Genomic DNA, 16,851 nt, shown 5'->3' on the forward strand with positions numbered 1-16,851 from the left:
ACATTAACAACTCACAAAGGTAGGGTTTTGTGAGCCGCGCGCTTGATGGAATTGGGGTCAGTGGCAGGTGGCATGTGTGGGCGTCACAACTGGACATGAAGGAGTTAAGCAGTTGTGTTGGTGGGTGCCAGGGCATTCTGAGGAACAAGCACAAAGATTGGATGTGGGGAGGGTGCAAGGTGTTAACTATTGATTTGTGTGTGTGTGTAGGGGATGCTGGGGAGAGGGAGCGAAATGCGGTTTGAAATTTGAGCGATGACAGGCTGAATGGATGCCAGGAGAGAGGTGGTAACTTATCCTTGCAGCTCGGTGGAGGTCGCGGTCCTCTTCCTACATTGGACGCTGGTCCACCTGGTCATGCCACTGCCTCCCAGACGGTATTGGTGGCCCTGCTGCTGGTCCTCTGACCCCCTTGAGGAACACAATGTCTTGTCTTACATCGATAGCATCGAGAAGCTTGGCCAGGTCGGTATCCGCTAAGCGAGGAGCAGGTCTGTGGTGTGCTGCCATGCTTGTGTGTTGACTGGAGAGAGTGTTTAAAGCAGCTTCCTCTTGTTAGCAATGATACGCTGGGATGCAAGTCTGACCAATCAGACGGCGAGACAGCCAGTAATGGGAAGAACCTCGTGGGGGCTCATTTCCGGCATTAATGCTGTTAATACGGGCCGCGATCTCTCCAACGCAGCCGTCGAGAAACACCCTGCCAGTCCGCGCCCAAAATTACACTTCAAAATGTTAAATTGCGCCCTAGATTTTGAAATTCTTGGTTCAACTGCCTATGTAAATGAAAAATGTACACTTTGTGTATTTAATAGAGTAACATGTAAAAAAATCTCAGAAGATAGTGATGCATCTGTATAATGTGGATATTAGGAGGATGTAACTGTACCCTGTAGTTTAGAGAATGATTAATGTTCCAACTATAAATATACAAATGAAAGAACCTTTATAATAGTTGCTAAGCTTTCTTGAACTTAAACATGTTACTGTAACCACCTTGAACAACAAATGAGTCAACAATATTGCTTCAACCAAAAAGTAAGTTGTATATTCAAAAACGCAAAATTCACAGTTTGAAAACTATTTTGTTTCCTTTAGGGGATCGTATTGTGAAGGTGAATACAGAAAGTATAATTGGCAAAACATATTCTCAAGTAATATCCCTAATTCAAAATAGGTGAGTTAACATATTAAAGACAACCATTTGATTTTTCTGATATTAGTGATAACTGCCGTGTAGTTTCCTTAATTCCAAAGGTATTGTGGTAACATGTACAAACCTGTCACTGTAAGTCAGTTGGCAGTCAACAGGAAATATCATCATGCTGGTAAAAAGAGGGCCTTCCCTTTCTGTTTTGGTGAGGTGTCATATGGCTAGTGCACTTTGGTGAGCGAGACGTATTAAAATATTGTTGGACTTCCAGTGGTGGCCATGGAGTGAGTAATAACACATTTGGCGGCTCTTGCTCAAAGTGGATTTTGTTGGTCCTTCCCCAACCATATGGGGGGCTTTTTGAGTGCAAAATGTGTGTAAGATCCCAGGGATGGTAATACTACTCTGCTGAGATCGGTGTCTGGATCAGAGGACGAGAAGTGCCACAAGAAATAGAGAGCAGCTGGAGCAGGGCAGTTTTTGTGGCGTGCCACAGGTTAAGATGGCAGAGGGCAAGGGGGCAGTGCTGCCCATCCAGTGGTCGATGGAGCAGCTGGTGGAATTTTTGAACAAATTCCAGCAGCTGAGGAAGGAGGCTTTGGAAGACCTGGCTAAAAGGCCGTGGAGTCACTCAGAGCTATGATTGAGAGAGTGGGGCAGAGGCTGGAGGCTCAGGGCATGGCGATTGAGAAGGTGGAAGAGACGGGGTGGGGGACCAAGAGCAGTGCATAGCTTCATTGGAGACAGATTAGGGATGGTTTTGGATAACCAGAAGAGGCTGAGAGAGGAATTGGAGGACCTGGAGAATCGTTCCAGAAGACAGAATTTGAGGATCATCAGAATACTGAGGGCATTGAGAGAGTGGAGGCCGGCAAGTATGCAGCGAGGATGTTGGAGCAGTTGATTGGGGAGGAGACTTCTGACCGGCCCCTCGAGGTGGACCAGACGCACAGGCTGCCGAGGAGGAGGCCGCAGGTGGGAGAGCCGTCGAGGGCGATGAAATGTGCGAGGCAGACCAAGAGGTACGCCTTGGAAGGGAGTGAGCTGCGAGTCTACGAAAACCTGGGTGGGGAGTTTACAAAGACGAGAGCTGGCTACCCTCTTCAAGAAAGGAGTGAAGTTTGGGGTTTTGTATTCTGCCCGCTGATGGGTGACTCATCAGAAACACAAGCTTTATTTTGACTCGCCAGAGGAGGTGATGGACTTTGAGGGACCATGGACTGGGAGGAGGGTGAGGACAGTGAACTTTGGAGAGGAGCTTTGTGTTTATGGTACAGTGTTTGGGTTGAGTAGTTTGGAGTGGGTTTCGATGGGGGGAGCGGCGATAGTGAAGTGTGCCTTTTGTTCTTTGTTTACTGGTGAGTGGGTGTTTGCTAGTGGTTGGGAGGAGGGGGAGGGGTGAGCTAGAGGGGATGAGGAAGTTAGACGCCTTCATCGGGGGCCACCATGCTAGCTGGACAGGCTAGTTAACAGAAGTGAAGTGGAGGGTGGTGAGGAGGAAGGAATGGGAGGGGGGATGGTTCTTTGTTTGGGGATGGAGTTGGGGCGGGGGGGGGGGGGGGGGGTGAGGTTGCTGACATGCCTGTGGTTGGTGTAGTGCAGTTGAGAAGGGAGAGATGGTGGTGGGCATCCAAGGGCGGGCGTGAAGGGGTGCGCGATGTGGGTCGGGGCTGGCTCAAGAAAGGGTATGGCTGATCGGCAGGGGAGCCCCCTGACCAGGCTGGTCACGTGGATCATGAGAACCCCTAATGGGCCGGTTAAACAGTTACGTGTGTTCACTCATTTGAGGAGTCTGAAGGTAGACGTTATGGCACACCTGAAGTTCGGGGATCAGACGAGGCTGTGGGGGTGCGGATGGGGGGGGTCAGGTGTTCCACTTGGGGCTGGATATGAAGATGAGTTGAGTGGCGGTGTCGTTCAATAAAAGGGTGGCATTTGAGGTGGGGAGCATTCAGGCCACTCCAGAGGGGGTAGATATGTTGCAGTCAGCGGGAAGCTGGAGGGGATGCTGGTGGTCCTGGTAAACGTTTATGCCTCGAACTGGGATGCATGTGGATATTATGAGGCGGGTGTTGTAGGGAAGGTTCTGCATTTGGATATGCATCTGTTCATTATTGGGGGTGATTTCAATATGGTTCTGGACCCAAGTCTGTACCGGTCGAGTCCACAGTTGTCGAGGGCGTCAGCTGTGGCTAGGGAGCTGAGGGGGTTTATAGATCGTGTGGGAGGGTGTGGTGGCAGACCTGTGGAGGTTTGGGAGGCCGAGGGTGAAGGAGTTTTCATACTTCTCTCATGTGCAGTGGTTGTATTCGATATGGACAAGGCGCTGCTGGCGGGGGTAGCTGATTCTGGGTATTCGGCGATCGTGGCCTCTGATCACGGGCCGCATTGGGTGGATTTTCAGGTGGTTCAGGGGGAGGCCCAATGGCCGTAGTGGAGGTTAGATGCGGGGTTGTTGCTGGATGAAGGTGTGTGAGCGGGTGAGGACTGCCATACGAAGCTAAGTGATACAGCGGAGTTTGTGGGAGGCACTTAAGCTATAGTTAGAGGGAGGTTTATTTTGATTTGGGCGCACAGGGCGAGGGTGGAGTGGAAGGAGAGGGCAAGACTGGTTGAGGAGATCTTGAGGGTGGATGGGAGGTATTCGGTGGCGCCTGAGGAATGGGTGTTGAAGGCGAGACAGGCTCCAGATGAAGTTTGGGTTAGTGTCTACGGGGAAGGTGGTGGAGCAGTTGCAGAGGGGCAGTTTAAGACTATGGGAAGGAGGCGAGTAGGATGCTGGCCCATCAGTTGATGAAGTAGGCAGTAGCAAGGGAGATTGATAGAGTGAGGAATGAAGGGGGTATGGTGGTGATGGACCCGGATTGGTTGAATGGGATATTTGAGGCCTTTTATAGGAGGCTCTATGAGTCAAAACACCTGGCCGGGGAGGAGGGGATGAGGTGGTTCCTGGATTGGTTGGAGTTTCCTAAGGTGGAGGAGGGGTGGGTTCAGGGCCTGGAGACCCCGATTTGGCTGCGGGAGGTGATGGGGATGATGCAGGCAGGGAAGGGCCTGGGCCTAGGCCCAGACTGGTTCCCTTCGAGTTTTTTTAAAAGTTTGCGGCGGAGCTGGGGCCACTGCTGGTGAGGGCATATAATGAGGCGAGGGAGAGGGAATTCCCCCCCCCCTCCACCCACAAAACATCGCAGGCTTCCATCTCCCTGTTTCTTAAAAAAAAAAGGACAAGGACCTGGAACAGTATGGGTTGTACTGCCCGATATCATTATTAAATGTTGATGCCAAGCTTTTGGTGAAGGTGCTTGCATCGTGGATCGAAGACTGTGCCGCTGTTGATTGGGGAGGATTAGACTGGTTTTGTGAAAGGAAGACAGTTGTCGGCGAATGTATGGACGTTATTTAATGTGATTATGATGTATGGGCGGCATGGTAACACGGCGGTTAGCACTGTTGCTTCACTGCTCCAGGGTTCCAAGTTCGAATCCCAGCTTGGGTCACTGTGTGTGCGGAGTCTGCACATTCTCCCCGTGTCTGCGTGGGTTTCCTCCGGGTTCTCCAGTTTCCTCCCACAGTCCAAAGATGTGCAGGTTAGGTGGATTGGCCATGCTAAATTGCCCTCAGTGTCCAAAAAGGTTAGGTGATGTTACTGGGTTATGGGGATGGTGTGGAGGTGTGGGCTTAAATGGGGTGCTCTTTCCAAGAGCCAATGCAGACCCGATGGGCCGAATGGCCTCCTTCTGCACTGTAAATTCTGTAATGATAGCGATGGACACAGAAAAGGCTTTTTATCGGGTGGAGTGGGTTTGTTTGTTTGAGGTGCTGGGGCGGTTTGGGTTCGGGTAGGGTTTGTAGATTGGGATCGGCTGCTATATAAGGCGCTGGTGGCGATTTTGCGGATGAACCATGTGAGTTTGGGGTACTTTGGGAATCGCTGTGGGACGAGGCAGGGGTTCCCGCTCTCCCTGATGTTGTTCGCCTTGGCAATAGAGCCGTTGGCAATGGCCTCAGGGCGTCAAAAGATTAGGGAAGGGGGGGGGCGCCGAATATAGGGTTTTATTGTACGCAGATGGCCTGTTATTATATGTGATGGACCCGTTAGGCAGCATTGGAGGGATTATGGATATTTATAGGGAATTTTTCATGTTTTCGGGATACAAATTGAACATGGGGCAGAGTTCCCGATCAATGCCAGACAGCAGGAACGAAGGTTAGAGGAGTTACCGTTCAGGGTGGTCGGGACGAGCTTTAGATACCTTGATATTCAGGTGGCGCGGAGCTGGGCTCAGCTGCATAGGTTGAATTTGACCCGATGGGTGGAGGATATGAAGGATAGATTTTAAGAGTGGGACATTTTGCCACTGTCGCTGGCTGGGTGAATACAGACAGTGAAAATTACAGTGCTGCCTAGGTCTCTGTTCATGTTTCAGAACCACCCTATCTTTTGTTTTGTAAAGTTAGAGTACCCAGTTATTTTTTTCCAATTAAGGGGCAATTTAGTGTGGCCAATCTACCTAACCTGCATATCTGTGGGTTGTGCGGGTGAAATCTATGTAGACACGAGGAAAATGTGCAAACTTTACACGGACAGTGACCTAGGGCTGGGATCGAACCCGGGTCCACAACGCCCTAGGCAGCACTGTTCCACCGTGCCACCCTATCTTTGCCCCTAGGTTGGTTTTCAGGACAGTCAATGGGTTGATCTTGGGGTTTGTGTGGGCTGGGAAGGCTCTATGTTCGGCGGGCTTTTTTTGGATGGTGGGGGTGGGGGGGGGGGGGGGGAGAATGCTGACATTGTCGAATTTGATAAATTATCATTGGGCTGCAAACATTGCGATGGTGATGAAATGGGCTGTGGAGGAGAAGTTGGTTTGAGAGCAGGTGGAGGCAACATTGTGTAGGGGAACGAGTTTGAGGGCTTTGTTGTTGGTGCGTTTGCCATTCTTGCCGGCCAGGCACTCTGTTAGCACTCTGTTAGCCCAGTTGTGGTGTCAGCTTTGAGGGCGTGGGGGTAGTACAGCTGGCACTTGTCATTGTGGGCACTGATTTCAACAACCATGTTCGTGCTGGCGAGACTGGAAGTTCCAGGGGTGGCGGCAGGTGGGGATTGAGTATTTCAGGAACTTGTTTATAGGGGGAAAATTTGCGGGGCTTGAGGCGTTGGATGAAGTCTATGAGCTGCTCAAGGGGAATGGCTTTACCTACCTGCAGGTTTGGGATTTTGTGAGAAGTGAGGTGTTGTCCTTCCTGGGGCTGCCGCTTCCGGTGTTGCAGGATAGGCTCTTGTCAGAGGACGAAATAGAGGAAGGGAAGGTGTTGGCTATTGATGAGGAGTAAATGGAGAGGGAGGGCGCCCCAGTGGAGGATGCTAAGCGCAAGTGGGAGGAGCCTGGTGAGGAAGTCGGGCCGGACATGAGCTGAGGCATGGCGCAGGGTGAATGTGTCCTCATCATGTGCGAGGTTAAGCCTCATCCAGTTTAAAGTAGTGCATATGGTCCACATGACGGTTGTGGCGAGGATGAGCAAGTTCTTTGAGGGGGTGGAAGATAGGTGTGTGCGGGGGGGGGGGGGGGGGGGGGGGAATCAGGTCCACATGATCTGGATGTGTCTGAGACTGAGGGGGTTCTGGCATGGATCATGGATTCTCGGATGTTATGTCTGAGGTTCTGGATGTGTGGGTGGACCTGAGTCCAGGGGTGGCGATATTCGGTGTGTTAGAAAACCCAGGAGTTCAGCGGGGGAGAGATGCTAATATATTGGCCTTTTGCCTCCCTGATAGCCTGAGGAAGGCTTTTGTTGCGTTGGCGGGACTCGGAGCCACCAAAGGCAGAGGTGTGGGTGAGCGAACTGACAGAATTCCTGAGGTTGGAGAAAATCAATTTTGCTCTGCGGGGATCAGTAGAAAGGTTCACCGGGAGGTGAAAACCATTTATTGACTTCAAGGAGGATTGAGGGGTCAGTGGTGGGTGGGGAGGTAAAATGGGGAAGGCTGGACGTGGCGGGGGGGGGGTTGTGGTTGTTTATTGGGTTGATGTATTCTTATATTCTGTATATTTGTGTTAAAAAGCCTTGAATAAAAATATTTTAAAAAAATGTTGTGGAAGCCTCCAGGTCCAGGACATAATCAGTTGCATGCAGGTTCCCAGCAGCCTTCCTACTTGTGAACCGCATTGGGCGTGCTCTGTGCTTTGGGTGTGCTGCTAGCCTCAATGTTTCAGCATCTGATAATTAGGGATATCAGGCTGCTGTCATTGCATTAGCAGACCTATTGCAGCTTGTGGAATGTTTGATTGTCAGTCTGTACTTATCGCAATACCTCAATCATATCACCAACCAATTATTAGGCAGTTCATTGGTATAGCGTTAATTGCTCTTCCAAGCTCTCTCCTCAGATACCATGGTTGGAAATAAAGATTTTATTTGGTTCATTGCTTTTTTTTTCCTTTTAAGGAGTCCTTGGACTCAACAATCTAATTCTTGTGGCATAGTTCCATAGACTGGAATCAAGTGAAAAAGATGTCTAACATTTATGCCATTGATGTACATTTCATGAAACATGTAATTTTTTTCTCTCTGCATTCAGTGAGGATGTATTGGAACTTTCAGTTATGCCCAAAGATGAAGACATTTTGCAGGTGGTAAGTTACAAAGCTTAATTTTTCTGCTTTCCTTGTTTCGGCCAATTAAGGTGCATGAATTCTGGCTCCTTGGAACTAAGACAGAGGTCACCTTGCTCTGCAGGGTCAGGTTTATGGCAGGAGGATGCTTGGTATTTATGGTATTATTATCTTTAAAATTAAACATAATTAAGTTAGGATACAGATATTTGAATGAGATGTAAAGGTGGTATACCTTTGCACCATTATGATTGTTGTGAAAATCATAAAAGGACTTGCTGATTTTTAAAAAAACCAACTTTTCAGTTATGTGATCATTTCACCCTACTGTCATCTTTTATTTGTTTTTACATGTTTGATGGCTTACAGGTGCAGCAAGCAATACGAAAACAAATGGCATGTTGCAATGGGATTGGAGTATAAAGAGATCTTGCTACACTTGTATGGGGCTTTGTTGACACCACACCTGGAATACTATATGCATTTTAGATTTCTATATTTAAGAAAAGATATACCTGCATTGGAGTCAGGACAACAAAGTATTACTTTTTTTTAAATAAACATTATATTGAGGTTTTTTTTTGGTTTTACATGGACAAAATAAACAATATACATAAGTCTATAAACATAGAGCAAAAAAAAGGCTTCTACCTCCCTTGCAGGTCCCACCTTTATTAACCCCCTACTCTAACGATTAATTTTCCGCAAAGAAGTCGACAAACGGTCGCTACCTCCAGGTGAACCCTAACAGTGAGCCTCTCAAAGCGAACTTGATTTTCTCCAAACAGAGAAACTAGCCATGTCAGTAAGCCAAGTCTCCGACTTAAGGGGTTTTGAGTCCCCCCAATCTAATAGTATCCGTCTCCGGGCTACCAGGGAAGCAAAGGCCAGAACGTCTGAACAAAGTATTACTAGATAGGTCCATGGCATAAGAGGGTTGTTGAGTAAATTGGGTCTTTATTCTCCGGAATTTAGAAGATTGCGAGATAATCTCAGTAAAACACTTGTTTCAGTCCTCATTTTTATTTTTGTCTAAATTTCCATCTTTTATATGGTCTGCATGATATTGAAGCTGAAGCTTCTCCCACAGATCATTGTAATTCTGTGAGCAGCAGTGGGGATGTGTGTCTCACTGCAATATCCAGTAATATGATGAACGCATTTAGAAATAATTCCTTTGGTCACTATTTCTAGAGAAATTGTAAACTTTTTCACTTAGCAGTATTGATCAGAAAAAATGTGCTACAAATAAATAGGAGAAATCTACTGGTGACATGCTGAACAAATAACAAAACCAGCAACAATCTGCAGGAATTTTATCTTTTTATTTCCTTTACTAATATGGGTCACAACAAACTAGCTGAGATCTGCAACATGGGGCTGAAATGTTGGGCGCACCAAGGAGGGGAATGGAGCTGGACTGGGCCTGAAAATACCCTTGCCAGTTCTGCGAAGCTACTCCTGGAGCCAGCCATGTTCACCCAGGTGGGAATATGATCCCGCTGAGCCTTCATTAAGGGCTACTAAGGTATTTGGAGAGCAGGCAGTACCTGGCAGTGGAAGCATGACTCGAATTTTGGGTGCAGTGGTGAGAAGGGACAAACGTTATCCACCGGCAAGAGTCCTGTGAATCAGGAGAGCAAGGGAGAAAGATGAGCGACAGAAAAGACACTTGAGTCCATATCCTCCATATAGGATATACAGCCAAAGAAGGAGCTCTCCGGAGTTGATTGAAAACAAGTGCCACACACTTGGGGAAGATTTTGAGCATGCGTTAGTGACACGGGCCCAAGATCTCATGAGAGTCATGAAATTAGATTCTTCCTGGCGCAATGTTGTTTCCTGATTTTCCATGCCCCTCGCCCATGACGTAACGAAGGGCTGGAACCTCATTTCAATAAATGTTAATAAATTTAAATGTCATTACAGGACATCTCCGCAATATGTTCTCCCCTCACTGAATATTTATACCTCGCGTTGGTTAACAAGTTTTTAAAAACTTGAGCCAGTTGAGAGAAATCTGCTGGAGGCAGCACGGGAAGTATAGTCCTGGGGACAGGGGGACAAACCTGAGCAGTTTCCTGGCACTGCACCCTGGCAGTGCCGGGGTGTGCCCTTTGGGAGCCCCATTTGTGGGAGGGTTCCCCTTGTGTGTGTGTGTGTGTGTGTGTGTGTGTGTGGGGGGGGGGGGTGCATGACCAATGCTTGTGGGTTTTGGGAGGGGCAGGGCACACCTTGATGCTTGTTAGTGGGTGAGTATGCCTAAATGCCTGTCAGTGACCCCGGGGTGGGGGGCTATCACAGATCGGGAAGCCTTTTGAAGATGGTGCCCAGATTTCATGCCCTACATGCTAGAGTGACGGCAAAAACTACCCAGATTTTGTTCTTGCGCGGAGTGCATTAAAATCTGGTGGAAAAACTCGGCTGTGCAGCTGGAGAGTTGCAAGTTGTTTTTTTCCCCTCAGCCAGCACTTGGTGCACTGCCGGGATGATTCCGCCCAATGATTTTCCCGGCAGATGGTCGCATGACATCCATACCCTTGTCGCTGTACACCTGGTACTCCGCAGCAGTGGTCTCCGTGCTCTACCACCAGCCATCAAATTCACTGTGGCTCTCAACATGCCTGGAACATGCCAGAATCCAAGGTCAGCAGTGGACCCTTTGTGGAATCATGCAAACATTTGTACACCACTGCACCCCACAGGTCACTGATGTTTTATAAGCCAGAGCTGGACAATACATTCATTTCATGACTGATGAGGCCTCTTGGGCACAAATGCATTTGATTCCACTGGCATCACCGGATTCCTCCAGGTGCAGGACACAATTAGTTGCATCTATGTGACCATCAAGGCACCCAGTGACCAACCAGTAAAATTCAACAACAGGAAGGGTGTCGTATCTGTAAATCCTCAGATACTTTCGACCAGTTCACTTAATCAAAGGTTTTATCTAGGGTGTCTTTATTTACGCGGAGAACAAACCATAAACACAAGTTCAAAATTCAACAATATTTATTTAACACAATTAACCCTTATATTGCCCACAAAATGCTAGAGGTACCCAAGATCAGTGTATACTACCCGCAAAGATGGCTTGGTAGGGATATGGGTCTGATCATTGGCATTTTTCTGGTCCGTCTTCATGAAGGTGGTTCTCGCTGGCAGTCCCTTCCTTCTGCTGTGCTCTGGCCTGGTATTCACTTTTCTGGTCTGGTCAAGGTCACCTCCAACGCCGAGTCTTCACTGGCTTCGTGCCCTTTTCCCACTTCCTGTGGCCTTTAGCCAATGCGGTATCGAAAAGGGCTTTTAGTGTCCAATGATCCGATTGATGACCCATTGACAGGTCACCTCGGCACGCCCCAGGTGTCCATCTCCAGTGGCTGTGTTTGCATGTACACATTGCCAAATAAGGTGATGGTGCGAATTCTCGGCGCCCGGAAGTCTGCACCAGCCTGGATTTGCAACAATTGGCCGGTGCATATCAATCAGATCGATTATCTCTTGATGGCTGATTGACAGCGTAGGTCTAGACATATCTTGGCAGCCTGTCTGACCTCTAGTGTATTCGAACTTGGCCAGTCTGAATTCCCATGAGGCTGTGCTGGAGCGACTGTGCTTTGTTTTAAAGTGCCCAATTCTTTAACTTAAGATGGCCAATTTCAGTCAGGCGTAAGTGCCGGAGAATCCTGCTCGGCTGACGATCAGCAGCACCACCCACCGCTGCAGACTGGCTCGCTGACTTTTCGGAATTTCTCCACCTGGAGAAGATAAAATATGTCATCCGAGGGTCAGAGGAAGTCTTCCTTACATGCGTGGATTGGATTGGATTTGTTTATTGTCACGTGTACCGAGATACAGTGAAAAGTATTTTTCTGTGAGCAGCTCAACAGATCATCGTTAAGTACATGGAAAGAAAAGGAAATAAAAGAAAATACATAATAGGGCAACACAAGGTACACAATGTAACTAGATAACACCAGCAACGGGTGAAGCATACAGGGGTGTAGTGTTAATGAGGTCAGTCAATAAGAGAGTCGTTTAGGAGTCTGGTAACAGCGGGGAAGAAGCTGTTTTTCGGTCTGTTTGTTCGTTTTCTCAGGCTTCTGTATCTCCTGCCTGATGGAAGAAGTTGGAAGAGTGAGTAAGCTGGGTTGGAGGGGTCTTTGATTATGCTGCCCGCTTTCCCCAGGCAGCGAGAGATGTAGATGGAGTCAATGGATGGGAGGCAGATTTGTGTCATGACTCTCTGAAGTTTCTTGCGGTCTTGGGCTGAGCAGTTGCCATACCAGGCTGTCATGCAGCCACATAGGATGCTTTCTATGGTGCATCTGTAAAAGTTGGTAAGAGTTAACGTGGACATGCCGAATTTCCTTAGTTTCCGGAGGAAGTGTACGGGCTGTTGTGCTTTCTTGGTGGTAGCGTCGACGTGGGTGGACCAGGACAGATTTTTGGTGATGTGCACCCTTAGGAATTTGAAACTGCTAACCATCTCCACCTCGGCCCCGTTGATGCTGACAGGGGTGTGTACAGTACTTTGCTTCCTGAAGTCAATGACCAGCTCTTTAGTTTTACTGGCATTGAGGGAGAGATTGTTGTTGCTGCACCACTCCACTTGGTTCTCTATCTCCCTCCTGTATTCTGCATGGGGCAATTTGTCGGTCTGTTCCAAAACCTGTTTGAGGTCAGCAACAACCAATAGAGGGAGAACTGGAGGAGTAAAGAGGGAAAAAAACCCAAAAGACAAGGAGCAACACCAGGGACGCATAACCCAGGGCGGAGGGAGGGACAGGGGGTAGAGAGTCTGAGACGGGCAAAGAAGGACAACACGGGTGGAGAGGGGGAACACGCCGAATTAGACGGAAGTAATCTGTAAATAAAGTTAGATAAAATAATTTTTGTGTTACATTGTACAATAAATAAACACTAATGTCATTGTGCATAATGTTGAAAGTGCCAATAAAAAGGTTTTTAAAAAAAAGATTTGTGTATTATACATAAATCACAAGGTTAATATGCAGATACAGCAAGCAATTGGAAAGGCAAGTGGTATTTTGGCCTTTATTGCAATGGGTTAGCGTATAAGAGTAAAGAAACCTTGCTGTAATTATACAGGGCTTTTGTTGAGACCATTCTTGGAGTACTGTGCTGTGTAAAACTTTGGTTGTCTTACCCAAGGAAGGATATACTTACCTTACAGGGGTTGCAGCAAAGATTTAGCAAACTGATGCCTAGGCTGAGAGGGCTATCCTACAAAGAGTGATTGAGCACAATGGGTGTGGTGAATGTATTATACCAATAATCCACCAGTGTATTTGTATCTGTGCTGTTGCCCTTGTATTTGTATCTGTGCTATGCTGTTGCCCTTGTGGGCTTCTCCTATGGGCCATTGTGTGGCATTATCCATAGGGGAAACATGTTGGGGCATGTATGGGCTCTGCCCATGGCTCCTCCCCTTGAAAGGAGGTATAAAGAGTGTGATGATATGATCTGCATACTCGTCTGCCATTGGGCCAGAACGTCGGCTTACCATTGGCCCTGGTCGGTCATGTGCCTCTCGACCGATTGGCCGAGAGGCTGAGTTAACCACGCCTCTATCAACGAGGTATAAATGCTCAGAAGCCTGACGATCGGCCTTTTCCACTGTAGACGATCGCCAGGCTGTGTTCTAGTTAATTAAAGCCTGACATTGGTAAATCACTCGCCTCGCGTGCAATTGATGGTGCATCAATTTAATCAACTACAACTTTGAAGATGGAGTTCCGCATCAAGCCCGAATGCCTCCGCATCAGCCCGCAAACTCTGAACTCTACAGAACTCTTTAAGCTCTGGCTGACTTGCCTCGAAGGGTTCCTGGCATCTACAACCACCCCCCCCACCGGGGCACAGAAGCTGCACGTCCTCCACTCCAGCGTGGGTATTGCCGCTTACTCAATAATCGAAGACGAAACAGACTATGATGAAGCTATACGGAAGCTAAAAGGACAATTCCTCAAACCCATCAACAGGGTATTCGCTCGACATCTGCTGGCCACCAGAAAGCAGGTCCCCGGTGAGTCTCTAGACCAATACGCCCGGGCCCTCTGTGCCCTGGGGAGAGGTTGCGCCTGTGAAGCGGTGTCCGCTACAGAGCACATGGAGCTACTCGTCAGAGACGCTTACGTGGCTGGGATGCTGTCCCCCGTGATCCGCCAGCGGATGCTGGAAAGAGACGAACTCAGTTTAACGGAGACACTGACTCTCTCCGCCTCCCTGGAGGTCGCAGATCAAAGCGCGCGCACCTATGACCCTGGCCAGGCCGCCTCCTGGCACGCTTCCCACCAGCTACCCACCGCTCCCGGCCTCCCTCAGGCTTGTGCCGCGGGGCGCCCCGATAAATCCGCGGGGCCCCGCTGCTACTTTTGTGGGTACGCTAAGCACCCTCGCTCGCGCTGCCCAGCCCGCTCCGCCCTCTGTAAGAGCTGCGGGAAGAAGGGCCACTACTCCACGGTCTGCCAGGCCAAAACGCTGGCTGCAGCGCTTCTGGAAGCTGCACAGCACTCTCCCCCCCTCCCCCAGGCCTCTGCAAACGGCCTGTGTGCCTCCCTCTCTCCCCCAGGGCCGCCCCAGCTGCTACCGACTCGCGCCCCGCCGGCCGACATGCGCACCTCCCCGGCCCCTCCCGGCCTCTGCCTGCCCGCCGCGCACGTTTCTCCCCCCCCCCCCCGGGCCCCGGCGCCCGACCGGCTCGCCTCTCCGGGCCTCCCTGGTCCCTGCCTGCCCGCAGCGGCCCTGCTTCCCTCGCTCCCGGACCCGGCTCCCCCACCCCCGGGCCCCGGCGCCCGACCGGCTCGCCTCTCCGGGCCCCCCGGTCCCTGCCTGCCCGCAGCGCGACTCGGCTCCCCCCCGCCCCCGGCCCCCCGCACCCGGCCCGCGCGCCTTACCTCCGCCCACAGCTGATGCACCTAGCCGGCGTCCTGGAGCCGGCTTCCGCATCCCCACAGCTGATGCACCTAGCCGGCGTCCTGGAGCCGGCTTGTGCATCCCCACAGCTGATGCACCTAGCCGGCGTCCTGGAGCCGGCTTCCGCATCCCCACAGCTGATGCACCTAGCCGGCGTCCTGGAGCCGGCTTGTGCATCCCCGCAGCTGATGCCGGTCACTCACCTCTTGGAGCCGGCCTGCGCGCCTCTCCGCTCACAGCGCCGGGAACGCTAGCTCCGCCTCCAGCGGCCACGAGGGCTTCCTGGGCGCCGCCATCTTGGGGTGCCGACCCCACGTGCGGGTCCTGGGCGCCGCCATCTTGGGGCCCCGACCCCACGTGCGGGTCCTGGGCGCCGCCATCTTGGGGAACAGACCTCACCTGGGGATCCTGGCCACCGGCTTCCACATCTGCCACGCAAGGTCCCTCCAGCATGGAATCGGACAGCGACGACGGATTTTCTCCACGGCTCGCGGCCGTTCACCCCACATATGGATCCTGGCCACCGACTTCCACATCTGCCACGCAAGGTCCCTCCAGCATGGAATCGGACAGCGACGACGGATTTTCTCCACGGCTCGCGGCCGTTCAACTCGACCAGTCTCATCCACGCACGCTCGCCAAAACGACTACGCTGATCCACCTCAACGGCCACAAGACGGACTGCCTGCTGGACTCCGGGAGCACGGAAAGCTTCGTTCACCCTGACACGGTAAGACGCTGCGCGCTCCCTGTCCATCCCGTAACACGCAAAATCGGTTTAGCCTCAGGTTCGCACTCCGTCCACATCACCGGGTGCTGCATCGCGGACCTCACGGTCCAAGGGAAGGTTTTTAAAAATTATAAATTCCTTGTCCTCCCTGACCTTTGCGCACCGGCACTCCTAGGACTGGACTTCCAGTGCAACCTGCAGAGCTTGACTTTTCAATTCGGCGGCCCTATACCCCCCCTCACTGTCTGCAGCCTCGCGTCCCTCAAAGTAGACCCTCCCTCCCTGTTTGCTAACCTCACCCCCGATTGCAAACCCGTCGCCACACGGAGCAGACGGTACAGCGCCCAGGACCGATCCTTCATCAGGTCCGAGGTCCAGAGGTTGCTGACGGAAGGGGTCATCGAGGCCAGCAACAGTCCCTGGCGAGCCCAAGTGCTGGTGGTCCGGACGGGGGAGAAAAACCGGATGGTCATCGATTATAGCCAAACCATCAATCGGTTTACGCAACTGGACGCGTATCCTCTCCCCCGTATCTCTACCATGGTAAACGAGATCGCGAGATACAAGGTCTTCTCAACTGTGGACCTTAAGTCCGCTTACCACCAGCTCCCCATCCGCGCGAGTGACCGACTGTACACCGCGTTCGAGGCTGACGGGCGCCTCTACCACTTCCTTAGGGTTCCGTTTGGCGTCACGAATGGGGTCTCGGTCTTCCAAAGGGAGATGGACCGAATGGTCGACAAGTACGGATTACAGGCTACCTTCCCGTACCTTGATAATGTCACCATCTGCGGCCACGACCAGCAGGACCATGACGCCAACCTCCAGAAATTCCTCCAAACCGCAAAACTCCTTAACCTCACGTACAATAAGGATAAATGCGTGTTTAGCACCGACCGCCTAGCCATCCTCGGCTACGTAGTGCGTAACGGAGTGATAGGCCCCGACCCCGAACGCATGCGCCCCCTGATGGAACTCCCTCTCCCAAATACCCCCAAATCCCTCAAACGCTGCCTAGGGTTCTTCGCATACTACGCCCAATGGGTTCCCAACTACGCGGACAAGGCCCGTCCCCTCATGCAAACCACGACCTTCCCGCCGTCGACGGAGGCCTGCCAGGCCTTTAGCCGCATCAAAGCGGACATCGCAAAGGCCACGATGCGTGCCATCGACGAGGCCCTCCCCTTCCAGGTCGAGAGCGATGCTTCAGAAGTAGCTCTGGCGGCCACCCTGAACCAAGCGGGCAGACCCGTGGCCTTCTTCTCCAGAACTCTCCAGGCTTCCGAACTCCGCCACCCATCTGTGGAAAAGGAAGCCCAGGCCATAGTCGAAGCCGTGCGACATTGGAGGCACTATTTGGCCGGCAGGAGGTTTACCCTCCTCACAGACCAACGGTCAGTAGCCTTCATGTT

The 16,851-nt window shown here is 51.0% G+C and overlaps 1 protein-coding gene across 1 annotated transcript in view; it reads left to right on the plus strand.

Moving 5' to 3' along the window:
- LOC119954499 (rho GTPase-activating protein 21-like) overlaps window positions 1–16,851 on the plus strand; it is a 296,828-nt gene that overhangs the window by 96,120 nt on the left and 183,857 nt on the right. The window contains exons 5-6 of the mRNA XM_038779786.1: window positions 1,099–1,177; window positions 7,734–7,788. Coding sequence (XP_038635714.1) covers window positions 1,099–1,177; window positions 7,734–7,788 — 134 coding nt within the window. The remainder of the gene's footprint in view (window positions 1–1,098; window positions 1,178–7,733; window positions 7,789–16,851) is intronic.

The sequence above is a fragment of the Scyliorhinus canicula genome, chromosome 19 (assembly GCF_902713615.1).
Source record: "Scyliorhinus canicula chromosome 19, sScyCan1.1, whole genome shotgun sequence".
NCBI classification, from domain to species: Eukaryota; Metazoa; Chordata; class Chondrichthyes; order Carcharhiniformes; family Scyliorhinidae; genus Scyliorhinus; species Scyliorhinus canicula.